At 37.4% G+C, this 19,676-nt stretch overlaps 1 protein-coding gene across 1 annotated transcript in view; it reads right to left on the bottom strand.

Annotated features, from left to right (window-relative positions):
* SEMA5A (sema domain, seven thrombospondin repeats (type 1 and type 1-like), transmembrane domain (TM) and short cytoplasmic domain, (semaphorin) 5A) overlaps positions 1 to 19,676 on the bottom strand; it is a 274,858-nt gene that overhangs the window by 107,995 nt on the left and 147,187 nt on the right. Inside the window, exon 11 of the mRNA XM_009321911.1 lies at positions 4,688 to 4,895. Coding sequence (XP_009320186.1) covers positions 4,688 to 4,895 — 208 coding nt within the window. The remainder of the gene's footprint in view (positions 1 to 4,687; positions 4,896 to 19,676) is intronic.

Below are 19,676 nucleotides of genomic sequence, written 5' to 3'. Positions count from 1 at the left end.
ACATGCCAAAAATGTGTGCTTACAATACAATACACACATGCATAGATCACACACTTTAAAGAGTTGTGACTAAATATTTCAGGTGCAGCAAAATGTAAATGCATAGTTTGTCTCTGATGCATTTTGTGGGCCAGATAGACAAAGACACTTTCTGCAAACACCTTGGTCCTCACAGGGGAAGAAAGAAATATAGGTCAACCTCAGATCTGTAGAGCTTCAATTGATTCTCCTCCCCAGTATGGGACTAATACTCTACTTATACTGAGTGAGGAAGACTTTCAGCTGTGCTTATTTCATAGTTTTGCTGACTTTACTAGTGTTCTCATAAGTTCACACCAATTGAAGATAATTTTGCAGTGTATCAATACCTAAAAAAGACTTCACATTTTTAAAATGTGCTTATAATTTAGTCTTGCAGCCAGGATTACAGTTTATCCTAGTTTTGGAAATTTATGAAGATTCTGATTCTGGAATATTACTCTGGAATCACTAATTCAAATTAGGCCTCAAGTGGTTCCAAAATTCTAATGCAGCAGTGTGTTTCTCTGATTTAAACTGGAGTAAGGCTTGCATATTTTGAAATAAGGAAATCCACCTGGATATCCAAAAATAACTATTCTGGTATGATTATTTCAAAACAGCAATTTCAATTCCATATGTTGGCAAGCCCTTCTGGACACATTAGCATCTAGTAATAGTTTAGACCACATTACTAGTTGTTAACTTGTATAATATTAGTATATAGGAATCATTATTCTACTATATAATGATAGCCACAGTGTTTTATTCCCAGGAAAACAGGTTTGTACTGAGTGCGAGAGTACTTCTGAGGAAGCAACATCTATAGCCAAGGAAAAATAAAGGAATGCAGCAGATGCTGAAATACATAATCCAATAATCTTGGAGTTCTAGGAATGAAATAAAGCACAACCAAATTTGCAATAATTGTTTTCTTGTTAGTTAATCCAGTACCCTCCTTATTACTGTGCTGCTACAGTTATCTTTCACATACGTACAGATTGTGTAGCTGATGGTTAACAAAGAAGCCAAAATAAAAATGATGGCGTACAGAGAGAGAAAAGTCAGGGTTACAGTAGAATAACTATGATAACATTTCTTAGCAAAACAATCTTGTGACCAAATAATATTTTAAGCATATAATGTAAAAAACAATACTCAAAAATTTCCAGAGGTTGTTTTTTCACACCAGAGAAGTCACTATTTGTACAGCTTTTAGCAGATGGCACTATTTATTTACTTAGCCATAACATGATAGTAAGATTAGTTTTCAAGCCTTCTAAGTGTGTGAAACCTATCTTCCACCAGAAATACCAATTCTTGACCCTTGCTTGGTAAGAATTTGCAGAACATTGGGCTGATGTAACCTTTCATTGCCCCTGCTTTCAAAACTGATGCACTGAAAACTCCAGTACAAATTATGACATCAACAAATTTGCCTCAGGGAAATCACTGCCATCCAAGGTTGCTTTTGAAGGCTACAGCTGCCAATAAAAGAAAGCTGACTGGTTCTTTGTTTCAGGGGACGGAGTCTTTACCCCCCTGCTACAGATCTTACTCCTTATTACAGATGCCTAGAGCCTTCAAAGTAAGTAGCAAACACTGCAACTTTAGGGAGTTTAATAGTTATCTTCTCATGACAATCATTCTATTTATCTCGCATTATAGTTAATTAGCAGGTATACGAAAGTCAGTTGTGCTCTATGCTTGGCCTACTCAACTCTGAAGAAGTACAGAGAGCTGGAGAATTCTTAGTGAAAATAATAGCATCCTTGAATAATGTTGATGGTCTTCTGTAAAAGTTTGATAAACATGTGTGAATTGCAATACCCAGGTGATAGTAACCTGGTCAAATCTTAACGATTTTCCCCAAGGAGAGCCGAACTAAGGTAACTGCTCTGCTGTTTCCTCCCGGAGCATGAAGACACCAGGGCTTTTTGCAGAACTGCTTGTAAGAATTCACATGCCCCGAACTATTTTTCCCTAGCTGATTCCTGAAAACAATAGGATTATGACAGGGTGTTCAAAACTATTCAGCCATTGGCAGAAGTCTGCAGGAGACCCTCTCCATGAAAACTGTCAATCCAAATAACTAACACAGGCAACTCATAAACAACAAAAACATCATGGCATAATGGAAAGTGCTGAGCAACCCAAACTACAGGTGTGACAACAGGCTCTGCCTGTGGTATGGTCTGCTGTCACAGCAATAAAGTGCACTGAACTGCACCTAGAACACAAAAAAAAAAAAAAAAGGCAAATTTAGTCTCCAAATGTAAAACAATATTTTCAAGGGCCTTCAACAACAGTGTGTGTGGGAGCGGAGCCATGAGCTGGCAGAACAGGACTGTCCTGAATCAGAGGGAATGTCTGTCAGAGGCAACACCATGTCACAGAGGACTCCACCACAAGAAAGTGCTGGAGGAACAGATTTACAAGGAAATACGAATTAGCTAAATATGTACAATATATCGGAGTGATAGATAAGGAGACATAATAAACTACGAATAAAAGCAATAATCACATGCTTTAGAGGCTGGTACGTGAAGATAAAACACGGAATAATGAAATAAAAATAAAAAATAGACAATCTCAAGAAAATTATCTTGACATTGAGATATTAGCTTGTGGAACAGTCTGCTCGACAGAGGAACTGAAGTTGCATTGTCTGAAACCCTTGCAATAAACCTAAACAGAAAGATTAGAAAAGATTAGACGGTGAGCACTCTGCCATTGACACAAAAAGGAAGGACAGATGAGCTAGTACATCTTCAGCCTTTTGGCTTTTTTAAGGCTGTTATTTATACACAAGCATACTCTATTTCTTGAAAATTATATGAAGTCGATATTAAAGACCACACATGCCCTTGATCTGGGGAAGAAACTCTAGTTATTATTGATGGAAGTTCAGAATACAGCCTTGGTGCAGTTATACAGCCCTAAGTATGATAAATGTGAATAGATAAAATTAAAATAATCCAAAAAAAGAACCACAATGCCTCAAGGCATTTTCCTTAGGTAAGGTTTACTCATTACTCTATTTACCCATTGCTATAGTGAAAAAGTAATAGTTGGCAACATATGACAAGAATGTGAGTATTAAAGCACCCAGCACTGCAGTGACTAAGTTTTAGAAGTTTCATTACCTAGTGAAATTTATAGCCCCAAGTAAGGTACCTACACTCTCTCCACCTGTAGAGAACCAAATACACTTGAAACCCAGCATAAGCCCAAGAAAAAACTAGTAAAGCCAAAAGTAAGTGATAGGTGAGAGAAAGATTATGCCTGCGTTTTCCAAACGTTCTGAGTCTCTAATGGTAATGACAAGGAGATGCCTTATTTCACCTAGATCACAGCTGTAAATCCTCTCCTTTCTCACAAAACAGAGCTAGAATTGCTGGTGAACTCTTTAACCAGGAAGAAAGCATGGATGGTAACCCTTTTGGTGCAATGGATATTTAATTATTCCAAGCAAAGCGATACAACTACAAAAGATATGACTGAAAAACCCACAAGTAATAATTTTATCTCCTTTTAAGTAAGCCATTCCAGTGGAAGACGAGACTTCACAGCCCTCTGGGCAGAGGAATAAAGAACCTTCTCAGCCGCAAGTGATTAATTTAACTACTGTTCTACTCAGTAAAATGGGAACAGCACCACTTTTTTTTTTTAAGCACTCTTAAAATCTTGTCAATTAGACCTCACTGCTCAAAAAGGCAGAACGCCTAGCCTGCAGCCGTGTATGTGGTCTGTGATTTGACACAGCGGTCCCACCCTCCGAGGGCAGAAGCATGTTTGGGCCCTGCAGTCAGAGCCCAAAATAAGCTAAAAAACAAGCAAATGCATCTGTCACAGTTCTCAAAAAGTTCATCACACTGGTTCAGAGTTCATCTGACGTAAAACAGAACAATTGTACTGAATTACTGGAACCACACTTATATCAAAGGGAAGATATAACTAATTAGATGAAATCAACAATCTCTAATAGCATATATTTTGCAACCCAGAAGTACTTTTAGATACCTATAGAAACCTATAGAAAAAGTTGTATGCTGAACTTTAAATTCCTTAACTACCATAATACAGTCTAAAACAAAGTGATAATTTGTAAGTTATTCTCCTTGTTTGATCGAACAACTGTTAGTTGCATAACAGTTTCACCTAGTAGAATATTTACATTTATTATGGTTCCTGATCCAGCGCTACCTTTAAATAGCCACTTTTCCAACTAGTCTTAACTCTCAGTTCCTCCAACCTAGTTTTCTTGCTAAACCCACAGAGATATTGTTTACTCAGTTATAATTCAGCTTAAAAAAAAACCCCAACTTAAATTTGTCCAAGTTTCAAGCTCTAAATATATTAAACCAGCAGTTATATTGCACATTATCAGATACTTGTTTTCTATATAAACCATTTCTTGCTGTTTCATTTCACAATTCAGAATCTGTATGACACTTAAATATCAATATAATTCCTTGAGAGTCTCATCTAGTCCTAACAAGTTAGTAAAAGAAGTCAGAGACACTTCTGATAAACAGTGTACCTAGAAAGTCATTGCTGAGGGAGGCAATTAATTTGGATTCCTACTTAGTCATTTTTCCTTCCCATTTTCCGCACCCCCCCGCAAGCATTTTTCTCCAATCAAATCAGACTAGCTGATTCTTCATACCTGTATGTTTTGTAAAAGAGACATCTCTTCAGGGGGACCTTAATCACGTGTTCCTGAAGGCCCACGAAAAGGACACTCTGGCTGTGAAGAATCTGAAGGCTCCTGATGGGCTCTCGCTGACTTTTCGGCAGGAGTTCAATTTCCTCGAGCAGGCAGCTGCTTGAAGTCTGGTTCATCGGGGCAAGTACTTTCTTAATAGTGCCATAGTCTGCAAAGGCAAGAGGAACATGAGTTACTAAAAATCATACCAGCAATTCTACCTACTTGGTGTCATTCAGTGAACAAATCTTTGTCCCATGCTGGATGTTTTCAATGAAGCCTCAGAACGTGGGAGTACTTTCACTGGAGTTTCCTAAATTGCTTATAGTACAGTGAAAAGAACTTGAAAACAGCCGTTAAAGTTTTCTATGGATGTAACACAGTAAAAAATAATTTTATTAGTGCAGAACAGACTTCACAGCAGTAGTCACTAGAAAACAAGCTTTCAAAGTCTGGCTATTATAAATGCACATTCACAGCAAGGGTTACTGATTTCAGTTTACCAGATTGTACTACACTTTACTATGTTTAAAGCAGTTTAAAAAGCAATAAAGTACATCATTGCCCCAGTCTGTTTTAAAATTCTGTGTGTTAAAAGCTATGGGTTTTAGATATGTATCGCATTAATTTAATAAAGCATATATGCATGAATATCTGCAGGTCTTAATTGAGTCTAGGTGAATGTAACAATAAAACGATGCTGTGTCCCTTCTTCTTACTTATCTGGATTTTGACCTCTGACAAATCGTATCTTTTAGTGTTTGCTCTTCACCTCTATTCTTATTGTGATTTCTAAGCAAAGACAGTTAAGCATCAGAAACCAGTGTCAGACGACTGATGAGATTTCCAATTCACTCACGCAAAGTTTTTAAATAATTTAAAAATATCAAAGAACATTTGTCCTGAACACAAAGGACCACATTCTCAAACTGATAGATATTTTAGGTAGCTGTTTGACCAATACTGCATTATGCAATGTTCTATGTGCCAGCAACAGTAAATATTAAAGATCCAACACTGCAAACACATACCGAGATCAGCTCTTACTCACGTGAAGTCTCGAAAGACTGTAACGTCTCTTGTGAGTCAGTAACAATTGCAAGACAAATGTTTGAGATGCTCTGTTCTGCAGCCCAGTAAATATGTTTTTTTGCCATCACTAGCACAAAGCCAGAGGCTTGGTGGAGATCTGGCAGCGCAGGGTCTCAGGACATGTCCGGCCCTACCTCAGTGGGAGCTGGTTTTAGCCACGGCAGCAACTGCCTGGTGGCCACGTGCCTGTGGCCTCCCTGCGTTGGCTTCACTCTGGGAGCGCCCGAGGCAGGGGGCTGGCACCCCTACATAGTCACTGCGGGACAAACAGCCCCTCCGGGGTAACGGGGCTGGGGGAAGGCAGCGTGCGGTTCCCAAGCTTTGCCTGGGAAGTGGTGAGGAGCAGCAAGTAAGCAACCTTAAGAAAACACAAAAAAGTAGCCTCAAGCAGACTCCAAAACTGAAGAGGAGGTGGAGAAACCAAGACGCTAATTACTGTTAAAGTCTTCTCCCCCTTCCTGAGGAAGACTGAATAGTCAATCTTAAGACCTGGAGAAGTACTGGAAGGGGGAGCATAACACCAAATAACAGGGGGAGTTAGTAGGATTTTATATATAAGATTTTAACCATATTACTAACAAAACTTTAATAAGTAGATAATATGGACTTAATTTTATGAGACAGTCAAAACTAATTAGATGAACCATAAATGCTTAGCTTAGTATATGAAGTGCATTCCCCTTTCTCCATAACAAGATTTTGAGTGTAACAGATCATGTCTGCATGTTAAAGTCTTCTAACTGACCTCTCAATTCACTTCATATAACTGTTTACATTTTTCTCCTTTCTTGGTATAAACAAGCTTGTCAGGATTTACTGTATGTAAGAGTATTTGTTAGAAAAAAACTTTTATTAAATGACAATTTTAATTTTCATTAAAATTTAACCTTTTTGAGATTAAAAAAAATTCTAATATGACTATCACTTTTTTCCCAAACAACCTAAAGCAGAGGTTGTTCTGCAATATTCAAAAATTAATCAAACCTTTGCCAAGAGTCAGTTATGTCTCACAATTAAGCGATAACCAGCTCAACTGAAGAACATAATAAGCAGTGTTTCCGCTGGTGATTGCTGGATGCAAAATCTCAACTATAATTACAGCAAGTTTTAATGGTCTGAGAAGTGCCCAGAAAAAAACCAGTGGCTGTATTAGTTAGTCACTGAGTGAAAAAACAAATGATTTTTTGAGCACAGAAGTTGGAAAAATGTACTAAGAGGAAGAAAAGAGATCATTTTACGCATGCAAATGAGTTGGTACCACTTTACAGATCAGTTAGTAAAACTCTATACTACTTGTCTAAATGGCACCCAGCAGATTCAGTATGATTCACGATACATTGCATTTGGCTTGCCATCTTTTTCGTGCATGAGACAAAAATCAGGTACGCATTCAGGACGTGCTTCTCGCACAGACTAATATTTCTTCCTGCCACGGTGCTGGGTGCACAGACTGAGTCACTTGCTGTGACCTCCCCAAAGATAAAAGAGAAGGAAAAAAACATGACTGGAGGCCTCCTTCCCCCATGCCTACATACACATTTAATTTAGAAGTGCAGTTTTGGACAAGAGAGTATGATCAAAACCAAGTATTTTGTGCTTCTTTTCTCCTCAGTAAATCTGTTTATTGTAGAGGGCAGAATTACAATTTTTTTACGTTCAGGTCGATGACCTGGAGAATATGGTTACAGCAGCATACTACTTAGCACGAAATAAAATATTCTCACTTTGAGAACTGCAACACTAATGCTTTCCCCAGGACAGCTGTCATTGCTCTCGTTCTTCCTTCTTATCTTGGCATACAGTCTCTGTTCCTCCCATTTCCTTTTGCTTTCTTTCAGCATCTCCCAAATCATTCCTTTCCCATTTGTTGTCTAAGAGCATCAGCACTCATACAGAAATGTTGAAAATCATAAATGACTGGGCTTTAAGTGAAGAAGCAGTGCCAGAGATCCCACAGATTATCAGGAAGAAACACTACCCTTCACAGCAGCAAGGTGGGTCATATGCAAGTTCAGTAAAAAGGAATAAAATGTTATCTGAGATCTACCTCTGCCTCAGTAAACTCTCCTACTTCTGACCTTCTATAACCTATCTTCTCTGCTTTAAATTCCTCCTGCCTATTACTCTGATTTTGCATGGACCACCTGGGAGCCCAAACTAGGGTGAGGATCTGTTTTTATTCTGCAACTTTGAGACAGACACGGATTGAATTGGCTTCTATGTTCATTAGACCATAGTACGTAGCAAGGGTATGTAGCTATCAACCTCCTCAAACTATAGTATGTAATACTGGCTATACCAGGCTTCCTTACAGCGGCAAATCACAGCCATTGCATCAGTACTTTCAAAAGCCAGGTGCTTTGCTCCAGTGTTTCCAATTCTACTACAATGTATGCAACATTATGCATCCAGTCTTCAGCAAAGATTGCAGATTTGCTGAAGAACTTGTAAAAATCCCATCCTCAAAAGTGTTGTCTGTCATTGTCTGTGTCATTTTCACACCACAGTTGTAAAGCAGAACAAAGAGAGAAGTAGAGAAAGAAATGAGTCTTGAATACGGCTCTGGGGCATGGAGGTTTTCAGACCTGTCAAAATCTTTCAAGTGAATATTTACTTTATAATCAAACTAACTGTCCACTTCTGCCAAGAAATAGCTAAGAAGAATAGTAAACACAGACCTTCCTAATGGATGTAACTTTATTGCCATGGACACAGGGAAAGTTCCAGTTTCATCACAAATGTCAAGGCTGAGTCCAATAGCTATTGAAGAATTCAAACGAATGGCATCTTCGCATCCTGAGCACAAGCTCTGGAATAGATCCGGACACCTGACAGCCTTGGTTTAAGAATGACCGAGTATACACAGCAATAGTAAGATAATGACATTGGCAAGAACAAGTAAATAATGTGCTTTGTTAACTTGTACTGCTATACTTTCAGAGAGAGACCTGCAAAACCAGCAACTGAACGTTAGAAATCTATTCACTGTGAATGCAGATGAAGAGGAAAGAAAAATTCTGGCTGAAATATTACTATGTAATGCGTAGGAGACTATGAAGAACTGAATGGAAAACCTGAGACAGCGTTGTAGAGAACAAGCTTGGAGGCAACAGAGTCTGTAATGAACAAAATTATAATGGGACAAAATCAAAGGATGACCTCTAAAACTGAAAAGCAAAGTTTAAGATGTTAATGGTATAAAGCATAGCCAGCAATGGAGAACACTGCAAGAGTGTGGTTGAAATTGTAACATCTCTAGTGACAGCTGCAAAGGAAAACAGAAAATGAACACACAAAACAAATGGCAGATGCAACAAGCTAATAAACCTGTAATTACTCGAGTTTCCTAACAGAAGGAACACACAAAGAAGCTGTAGCAACTTCTTGCTATGGAGAAGAATAAATATTTATATGAGCTATTATGTTTACAAATATTGCTGTATTCTTCAAGTAAAAACATCTTTAACAAATCATCCAAAATGAGGCAATATCGAAGTAAGTTCATTTCACTTCTTTAGAAGAAGGGAAAAAACCTCTACCCGTTCCTTTTTGGGAGGGAAACACTTTCAGTCTTAACTCTTGCCATATTTGACAGTGAAACAAAACCTAATTTAATCTTCATTTTATTGTAGTTTAGCGTAGTACCTTGGAGAGAGGGTCGGTCTCCAGAAAGCAACTGAACCTGCACCAGAACACAGAATCCAAGTCAACGTTTTTCGAAGGAGAAGCTTACGGTATCATCTTTCAGTAAATTGCAAAAGAAGTCATTGGTGCCTTCTAAACTATATGAGTTGCCAGCAAAAGAAACTTGTAATAGTCTCAAATATATCCTCAGGCCAGTTGTATGCCTATGTTTGTGACTTTACAAGTATTCCTATACTTTCTGAGCACAATAAGGTGCCTTTACAGATCTGAAAATCTCCTCGTATATACCAAGAAAAACTCAAGGAACAGCAAAATCGACTGCAAATTATAAAGAACAGTCAATGTAAATAAGGGCCTATTTTGCAATTTCCCCACAAAATACTGTTTAGAAAAGCAAGATGTCTTAAGCAGATGAAAGACTGTGGTCAATAGGGAGGAAAGGGGCCGTCAACGCAAGACACAGGAAATGGAAGCTAAAGCTACATTCGGTACTTCAAGTGACATTTGTAATTGAACTTGAATAAGGTACCACCTATGCAAGAAATACACTACGTATATTATAATATGTGAAAACAGACTCATGGACACCCTTAACAATCTGTCAGCATAATAATTTTTTTTTGTTTTAAAGAAAAGTTTAAAATTAATAGATGGATATTTGGGAGAATACATTTTAAAGTGCAGTTGAAATGGATACAAATTACACATATTTTCAAGTGTAATTTGAAATAGACTTTGGAAAATTATATTCATTAACTATTTTGATTTTGTCCATTATACACTGTTTTTGCATATTATTTGTTGTATACAAATTATTTTTCCAGTGGGAAAACAGAAGCATGCAGACAGTATTAACACTGCTGAAATTAAAGGAAAAAATCTGTCAATGTTAAATTTCTTGTAAATATTATCCATATGTGTATATAAACAGTGTTTACAGTCATCATATAACATTTATATTAATTAAACACCATAGAAACAGAAAAAATAGGGTATTAGGGTTGTCTTCAAGGCAGAGGTCTTTCAGAAGAATAAATTGAAATACCAAACATAAAATTGATGTACAGAACGTATAATAGTACAAAATCAAAGAAAGTGCAAGGTGATTGATAAACATCCTGTCACTGAGAAAAAATGTATCATCAGCATTTGCTTTCCTCCACCACAGGAACTGAAAGAAAGCCCTACCGCAACGCAGAACATGCATTTGGTTAACAGCAGAAAATTATTCCAATGACAGAAAGTATTAGGTTGCATAAGGGCTTAAGTACGCCTAACACAGAAAAAAGACACAGGAACAGCTAATGCAGCAGCTGGTTGAGCCTACTTACGATTTAGCAATCTGTGTAACATCAAAAAAGATGCATATGGTACACAGAATATGAGAGGATTTAAAACCTGCTCTTTTTTGCCCTTCCTAAAAATAACTTTAAAATTAGTTAAAACGTCAGTAGAATATGGATAATTAAAGCCTTTCCTATAATCTGTTTTCCCATATGGGAGTGGGGTACAATTTGCTTTCAAGCAAGGGCATATTTAGAAGATAAGGCAATATAACCATTCTCTGTAACTTAATTTATCTTTTACCTTCAGGTTTCTGAGATATGTATTTATACTTGATTTACAGGAATAGGTTTTTAATCATACTACAGCCTAAAGGACAAGCAAAAGACTGAGCTTCAACCGTTCTGCTTTAAAAACTAAAATATATTATGGGCAAATCATAGAATCGTTTAGGTTGGAAAGGACCCTTAAGATCATCGAGTCCAACTGTTAACCTAACACTGCCAAGCCCACCACTAAACCATGTCCCTACTGCCACATCTACACGTCTTTTAAATACTTCAAGGGATGGTGACCAAGGCATGGAACCACTTCCCTGGGCAGCCTCTTCCAATGCCTAATAACCCTTTTGGTGAAGAAATTTTTGCTAATACCCAACCCAAACCTCCCCTGGAACAACTTGGGGCCATTTCCTCTCGTCCTATCACTTGTTACTTGGGAGAAGAGACCGACACCCACCTCGCTACAACCTCCTTTCAGGTAGTTGTAGAGCGCGATGAGGTCTCCCCTCAGCCTCCTTTTCTCCAGGCTAAACAACCCCAGTTCCCTCAGCTGCTCCTCATAAGACTTGTGCTCTAGACCCTTCACCAGCTTTCTTGCCCTTCTTCGGACACACTCCAGCACCTCAATGTCTTCGTAGTACAATGTCATTGTAGTACCTCTACAATGATACAGCAAATAAAAAGAATATAGTTTGATTTTAAAATGCCCACCTTAATTTCCAGAGTTTTACTTTCAACATTTTCATATTTTTACATGTATATTCATTACTTCTTCGGAAAAAAAAGTGAACCTCAAAAATGAATACAGAATTCTGATGCTTTATCAAGTCATAAATTTCAATTTTTAAAAATTTTCATTTTTATTTTCAGAGCTGTTTCACATGTTCATAGTTTGTCTCTCCATTTGAAATTAAACAACTGTTTGAACAATCTGGTCAGTGTGCTTGTTAATTTGTTCTTTTTCTCTACTTTTAATATATCTCTTGGTGTAATAAAATATATATGATGTGATTTTTCTACAAGTTTCAGTCAAACATGGAGGTTAAAAATCTGAACATGTTCTGTTTTGCAGCCTTAATAGAGAATAAAAACTGTGAGAAACTTACGAAGAAATTCAACAATAAACTACAGTGATTGCCTTGCTATTACAGCTCATTATGATCATGATGATAACAAGACAATGGTGGATATTAACAGAAATACAAATATAAAGCACATTTATTAGATTAAAAAGGTAATTATGTAATTGTATAACAAAAGCTTCTAACAAATATTGTAGCTGGAAATACAAAAAGAGTTTTGTTGCATTTCCCCAAGAAATGTTGTAAATTGTTCTGCTAATATGGAGACTTATTTTTAAACACTAAATAGGCTAAATGAAATGTTGGTTACCCTCTGTGCCATCACTTACAGGCAACAGGAAAGCTTAAGCTCTCCCTTATTCAGGTATCTTAGTTTTCCTACTCCATCGTAGGGCACTTTTGGAGAAAAAATTATGCAAGCAACCTGGAAAACTCTCAAATCATTGCTCATGGACATTTAATTAACTGAAGCAACAGTAACCCATGTGACAAACTTGTTATTATAACAGGTAGTATTAATACCACTGAAAATCTGGAACAAATATAAATACTAATTGGTTTCTGTCACCTCCAGAAAAAATCACAAACCACCAAGAAGTGAGCCTAACTGAAGTTCTTAGATTACCTAGCTGTTCTTTATAGTTGAAAGAATGCAAAACAACTAAAAATCTACATAATCTACAAAGTGAGCTATAATTTTAGCTGAATCATTACGGCATCATCAATGTGTCTCAAGAAATTGGACTTTACAAGTAGAAAAAGAGACGTTAGATTTTAAAAAAAGCTACAGTCTGGGGCTTGAGAAATCTTGCAGCTTATTCATGTGAGACCTTAGCCCAAAACAGTGAATATGTTTGGTCTTGGAGCTTTTGGCCCCATGTGAAGCAAATATAAAAACAGGTCCTTTCTAGTTCTAGGTCTACTCCAGAAAGAAAAGTAAGGGGGTTGGTTTTTTGGGTTTTTTTTATGATCCCAGATTTTAAACCAAATCATTCGTGCGCCATGCCAAATTTCAAAGGGCTTTGGATTTCAGAGGTTGTTTATGTGTTTCTGCTATTGCTAGAGAGTAACAATAATCTAAGAATCCTTGGCCATATAAGACCACAGACTTGTACAGCTTAAAAGCTTTTAGGAAAAGTCCAGGCACAAACATAGTCATTGTTGGTCTGCTGGTATGTTTAGTAGAAAGAGAAAAGTTAACAAAAATGAGCAAAGACTCCCAAATTTAAGGAAAAGCAACTTCTACAACTAATAAATCAAAATTTCATGCTTCCTGTCATACTGTACACAGTTCATAGCAACCCTACAAGTAGACATTCAATTTTCTGGTGTCTTGACAATTAGAAAGAAAGAAAGAAAGAAAGAAAGAAAGAAAGAAAGAAAGAAAGAAAGAAAGAAGTGTTAAAATGGTACATGTATAATTTTAATATATTTTAGTAAAAGCCACCTTTAAATTATATACAAACAGTTATACCACACAGTGTTTAGTGTATTAACAGTTTCAAAGCACAGAATAGTTGGTTAACTATCACACTTAGGAAATGGCTCTTTCTTTGAAGAGAGTTTTGGAAGCAGCAGAAGAAAAATGTAGAAAAATACTACATTAAAATATTCTTCTCTGGGTAAGACCCCTAGTATTTCTGCAATCTGGTTTGGTTTTGTTTTTCAATTCTTGGATGTAACAACAGCAGTTTTGAAAGATAGTCTATAAAAAGCAAGCATGCACAATATTTTAGATTTACTTTCTTTATCTTTGGCTCTAACTCCTTATTCCCTCTTTCCTATTGCATTTCAAGTAAATATTGATGTGCTTCCTTACAGTACTGGAAATTAGTTTGAATTAAAGCTGAAATGAGACACATTGTTGATAATGCCTGTCAACAAAGGAGGTATCATGGTCTATTATAGGTCCCCAGGCTTTTATGCAGGAGAGATAATTTAACTCATTTGCCAACTATTAAGATTCTGAAAGGTGCAATTTTAGCCACGCTCTATTTGCATACCTTCTGAAATGATTAGCAAGCTTCTTAATGCCCTAGTGGCTATTCCAAGAGAAATTCAGTTGTACCTCTGCAACTAGAGGAGTTTGTCATGGCTGTATTTCAAAATATAATATATATTTATTTTACAAAGGCAATATTTATGGACTAACCTTTTTACACAGGAATTAGCGCTACTGATTCAAAGACTCCTTTGAATAAAAAAGTGCTCATCTAGATACTAGTTATTCCAGAATAAGGAACTTTCTTCAAACAAAGCCATGTGTTTGGTAGGACAGAGAAAGAACATACAAATTAATGACAAACACTGTTCAACAATTATTGAAGATTAAACCCATCCCCACCACCCCCAAAAAAAGAAATTTGGGTTCAATTTTCAAATACAACAATTTTGGAATTTATCTATCAATGAAAATCAGGACAACTGCCATCTCAATCCTATCTTTATGTTTTCCAGAGAAAGCTTTTTAAACATAATGCATTCTTTAGAACACTTCTATCCCCGGTAGACTTAATTCCCATGTATTACAAAATCTCAAAAGCATCAAGGAAATATTAAATTTGCAGTTGAATCAGCAAAGGCTTCTTCTAGTAATTACCATGAAAAGAGTTAAAAACCTGCTTTAACACAGAAAACATCTGCTGCTCCTTAAAGTAAAAGAGACTGTAAGGTGGTACAATTAAGGTTTCCACTAGCAGTGTTGCCTATGAATCAAAAATGTATTATATTTTAGAAAATAGTACAATTTGTGTACCATCCCCCAGTGGCCATTTCATGCCACCTATGTTGAATTGGAATTTAAAGCCAGCTCCAGTCAGATCTATTCAAAAACCTTTCAAATAAATAGGTAATTCAAGTTCGAAAGGGAAATTCAGATTTATTTGAGACTAAAATGCAAAGCAACTAACAGCTAAACCAAAGCAGCATGCCTTTTTTTGAAAGACTATGCCTACAAACTTGAAGCTGCTAACTCCTAAAACCGAAATCTCTTTTTTCTGCTTTCCCTTTGGTCTTCTCTAGAAGTTTAAGCAAAACCCCATGCTAAACAACAAAACACATGCTGAATTATATGTCTCAGCCTCCACATCAATTAGGTCTGTTTTCTTCACAAAGAATATCAAAGCAGATCACCCCTTTTCCTCAGCTTCTTAGATTGAAGCTCATATACACAGCAAAATTTTACCCTCCCTACATCTAAAACAGATGTTTCTTCCTGCCTCACAAAAGAAACAAAGTAATTTCAACAGTCTCAAAATATATGTATTTTTCATGAATCATGGTCATTGTCCACACCTTTATTTACTACTTTTCCATTTTCAATCTTATAAGAGATTTTCAGCTTGCCAAAGATGTGACTAAGAGAGATAAGATAGAAGTTCATAAATTTTTTTCTGATTTGGAGGAGCTGAATAGATCCATAACAGTTCATGCACTCAACTGACTCAGAAGTAACACATATCTTTAGAATACCTATAAGCAAAAGCTATAGCAGCTACAGTTCCTTAACAGGCTATAGTCGATAAAAACCCATTTATTAACATTTCAATCTGTGGTACATTACTTTTATTTACATGACATAAAGCATCAGTTATTTTAAGACTTTATGAAGTGATACTTTTAATGATCTTTTATTTGCAATCTCATTTAATTGGTTTTCAATGATAAAAGTTTTAATAAAGAAATTGCTCTTATGGATCAATTTGGAGACTTGCAAGATCTGGGTGCAATCGGCAGCTTTCTCTCTCTTAAGACTTCATGTGTGAAACTGGTATTCAGGACAATAATACCATCTAAAGGGAAAAAATTTAAAACTTAAAACTTTGCTTTTTGTAAAACTGTTTTATGTAACTATAACAATATCTTAGTATAGATACTTTAACAGGTACCTTTTCTTTCTGAAGATTTAAAACCTCTTTTGTTATGCTGTTTTCTTGCATGCTGACAAATTCAAAACCAGTGACAGCCAGTAACCTTATTCTCCCTCGATGTACAGGAGACAGCTGAACTAAAGACAGAAAAGTCTCAGCTGCAGCCAAGAAAAATCATGAAGTCTCTGAGAGTCGTGTTAACATACACCAGTGGGGAAGAGTATCAAAGAGCTGGGTGAGAGAGATAACCAATATACTGAGCCTGTGAAAAACACCTCTTCCTTACTCTCAGCAGCTTCTGATGTGATTTTATGCCCTGCAAGCAATAGGAACCTTCCACGTCCTTAGGGAATTTCAGGGAGTACTTACTGCTTATTTAAAAAGGCATCAGAAAAATATTTTAATAGTCCTTGCAGCAGGGAGCAAGGCATCATCTCTCCAGCTGAATTCTCTACCTACTTGGCTCATGAGCTGCTGTGCCCCTGTATCTGCAGGCCAGATGAACCACGTGCTCTGCATGCAGATTAAAACACTGTCAGTGAGTGGATCCGGGAGGGCTCCTCCCCATCCACAGCAGCCCCTTTTCTCCTGGATCAAGCATTCAACAAGGAAGTGGACGAGATGGCTTTCAACTTTGAAGCCCAAGAGAACCTCAGCTCTACATACCCCATATGAGTGACCTTTCTCTCTCCTGTTGCTGTGTTCACTGCAGAGGATAATCCCATGGAAGTGTATCAGACTTGCTCAAGGCACGGCTACTTGATCATGTCCCCATACCAAGCATCACCATTTATATCCCCTTCAGAAAGTTATATTAAAATGTGAGAATTCAAACATATAACAAACTTTAGATATTAACATTGGTTTAAGAAATGCTGTTCATGCAAAGAGGATATGTTTAAAGCTACCGCATAAAATCTTTAGATGAGACTTGAATGAGTTCGAGAACAGAAAGTGGTTTCTCAGGACTTGGCAAACAGGTGACTGACAACAATTTCAAGTTTGGCTCTAATACCCCACACTCATTCTCTTTTTCTTCCTTGTGGAGGTATCATGAAATCTCAGGTAGGCAATACAGAGCAAAGGCATGATTCATAATAACAGCAAGCACAAAGTTCTTGATCTTACTAAGCAATAATCTCATTTTGAATTTGTATTTAATTTACCTGAGTTCTGTCTATGAAGGTACTCAGTAATAAAAAGTATTTACAATGATCATGACAAATGAAGCCAGCATCCTTAAAGAAGACCAGTATAATTTTTTTTTTGTCTTGCATCAGACTGAAGTAACTTGGCATGGAAAAAGACACATTCTTCTAGCTCAGAAAAGGAATGCACTTCAACAACATCAGGGTCAAAATGAAATAGAATATCAAGACTATGTTGGTGCATCAAACCTAAAGCCAAAACAAAATGTACATATTTATTGCCTTTGATCATAGTTACTGTATTTGAATCAAACAGATCCTGCCAATATGCACATTAACCTGTGAACATGTGCTATGAGACTACCTTTACCAAGAATCCTAACATGTTTTTATAAGTCTCAAATATTTTGGTCCATTGGATATGAATTTTCCTTTTAAATCAACACATGATCATAAGAAACAATTATGTAAGGATTGCTTAGGGCTGTACTTAAGGTTGTACTTGAAGTGAGCCATCTAGTTTAATACGTACAGACATAAATTAGGACAAATTAGGCTGCAGTTCAGACACAGGTGGTTGAGAAGAGTGCGACTGTCAACACTCTTTTATTCCCAAACATGAAAAAATTTTACTGCCTAAGGCCAGTTAGATGATGTTGTGGTTTAACCTCAGTCGGCAACTAAGCACCACGCAGCCGCTCGCTCACTCCCCCTCCGCCCCCCCGGTGGGATGGGGGAGAGAATTGGAAGAGCACAAGTGAGAAAAACTCGTGGGTTGAGATAAAAACAGTTTAATAATTGAAATAAAATAATAATAATAATAATAATAATACACAAAGCAAGTGATGCACAGTACAATTGCTCACCACCCGCCGACCGATGCCCAGCCAGTCCCCGAGCAGCAGCCCCCCCCCGGCCAGCTTTCCCCAGTTTATGTACTGAGCATGACGTCACATGGTATGTAATGTTTCTTTGGCCAGTTTGGCTGTGCCCCCTCCCAGCTTCTTGTGCACCTCCAGCCTTCTCAGTCGGTAGAGCATGGAAAACTAAAAAGTCCTTGGCTAGTGTAAGCACTGCTTAGCAACAACTAAAACATCGGTGTGTTATCAACTTTGTTCTCATCCTAAATCCAAAACACAGCACTGTACCAGGAAGGAAACTACTAGGAAGGAAATTAACTCTATCCTGCCGAAACCAGGACAGATGATAACTAAAGAGATCCAATATCAAGAGCTACATGTGAGTAACACCTATTCTAGAGAATGCCCATTTGGCAATATATTGTAATTACAGCCACTTGTGCTGGCAACATCCAGCTTTTACTGTACTAAAAATCACACATACCTACACAAAACCTGAAGCCCTGAGACAAAGAATACACAAGAATTCTTATGGTTCTGAGTGGGAAACATTACACCTGTCAAGAGATGCATAATTCTGATATCCTGGATTTTGAAAAGAAAATGAAATAAAACTATAAGGTTGCTACTGGGTAAGACAATTCACAATGAAACAGACAAACAAAAAAGTCTATATTAATTTCCCAGAAGCTTCTTCTCAGGAAGAGAAAACATTCCAATTTTGGAGAGACCTGCTAAAATGTTTAATCAGTACGTAGGACGGGACTTCTCAGATAGTGGAGATGAGCGCCTCTAGCTCATCTAGAAAAAATTGATGAGCCTCTAGCGTTAGTGTAACCTCTAACTAAAGTAGTAGAGTAGATAATAAACATAGATATTAATCACAAGATGAAATGGTTCTTATGATTTAAAGCTTGCTATCTGACATGGAGCAGCAGTGAAGAATGTCACACTGTACACAAAGGATAAAATTACTATCAAATACAGGCCCTGGATCCTTGCCAGTCTCCCAAAGTTGAGATGTATTAACTCTGATTGGTTCTGACCGGACAGGGAGTGCTTACTGCTCCTATTATTTTTTATTGCCTTCCTTCATGCCACCACAATAATAAATACCTTGTACTACCTAACACATGCTATGAATATGATAGTGTTTTCCCACTGCATAAATTTTCCAGTGCCTAGATCAAAGAAGCACTTACATGCACAAGTGGAGAAAACTACTTCTCGGATAATAACCCACAATAAACCTTGCCTGATCTCTTAACTGAGTCATATGTGGCTGTTTTCATTAGAAGTGTCAGAAAGACAACTGACTACTGTACAGATCCAGAAGCACCATAAACTTGGCTGACTAGAATGTTTCTGGGACTATCCTCTACTCAAACTCATTTGCAGTTTGCGTAGTTGTCCTGGTTTTGGCTGGTACAGTGGTGTGTTTTGGATTTAGCATGAGAACAATGTTGATAACACACCGATGTTTGAGTTGTTGCTAGGTAATGCTTACACTAGCCAAGGACTTTTCAGCTCCCCACGCTCTACCGGCTGAGAAGGCTGGAGGTGCACAAGGAGCTGGGAGGGGGCACAGCCAGGACAGCTGACCCAAACTGGCCCAAGGGACATTCCATACCGTGTGACGTCATGCTCAGTACAGAAACGGGGGGGAGTTGGCTGGGGGCGGGGGAACCA

This window comes from Pygoscelis adeliae, unplaced genomic scaffold (genome assembly GCF_000699105.1).
Source record: "Pygoscelis adeliae isolate BGI_AS28 unplaced genomic scaffold, ASM69910v1 Scaffold144, whole genome shotgun sequence".
Lineage (NCBI taxonomy): Eukaryota > Metazoa > Chordata > Aves > Sphenisciformes > Spheniscidae > Pygoscelis > Pygoscelis adeliae.
This window is presented reverse-complemented; position numbering and strand designations above follow the sequence as displayed.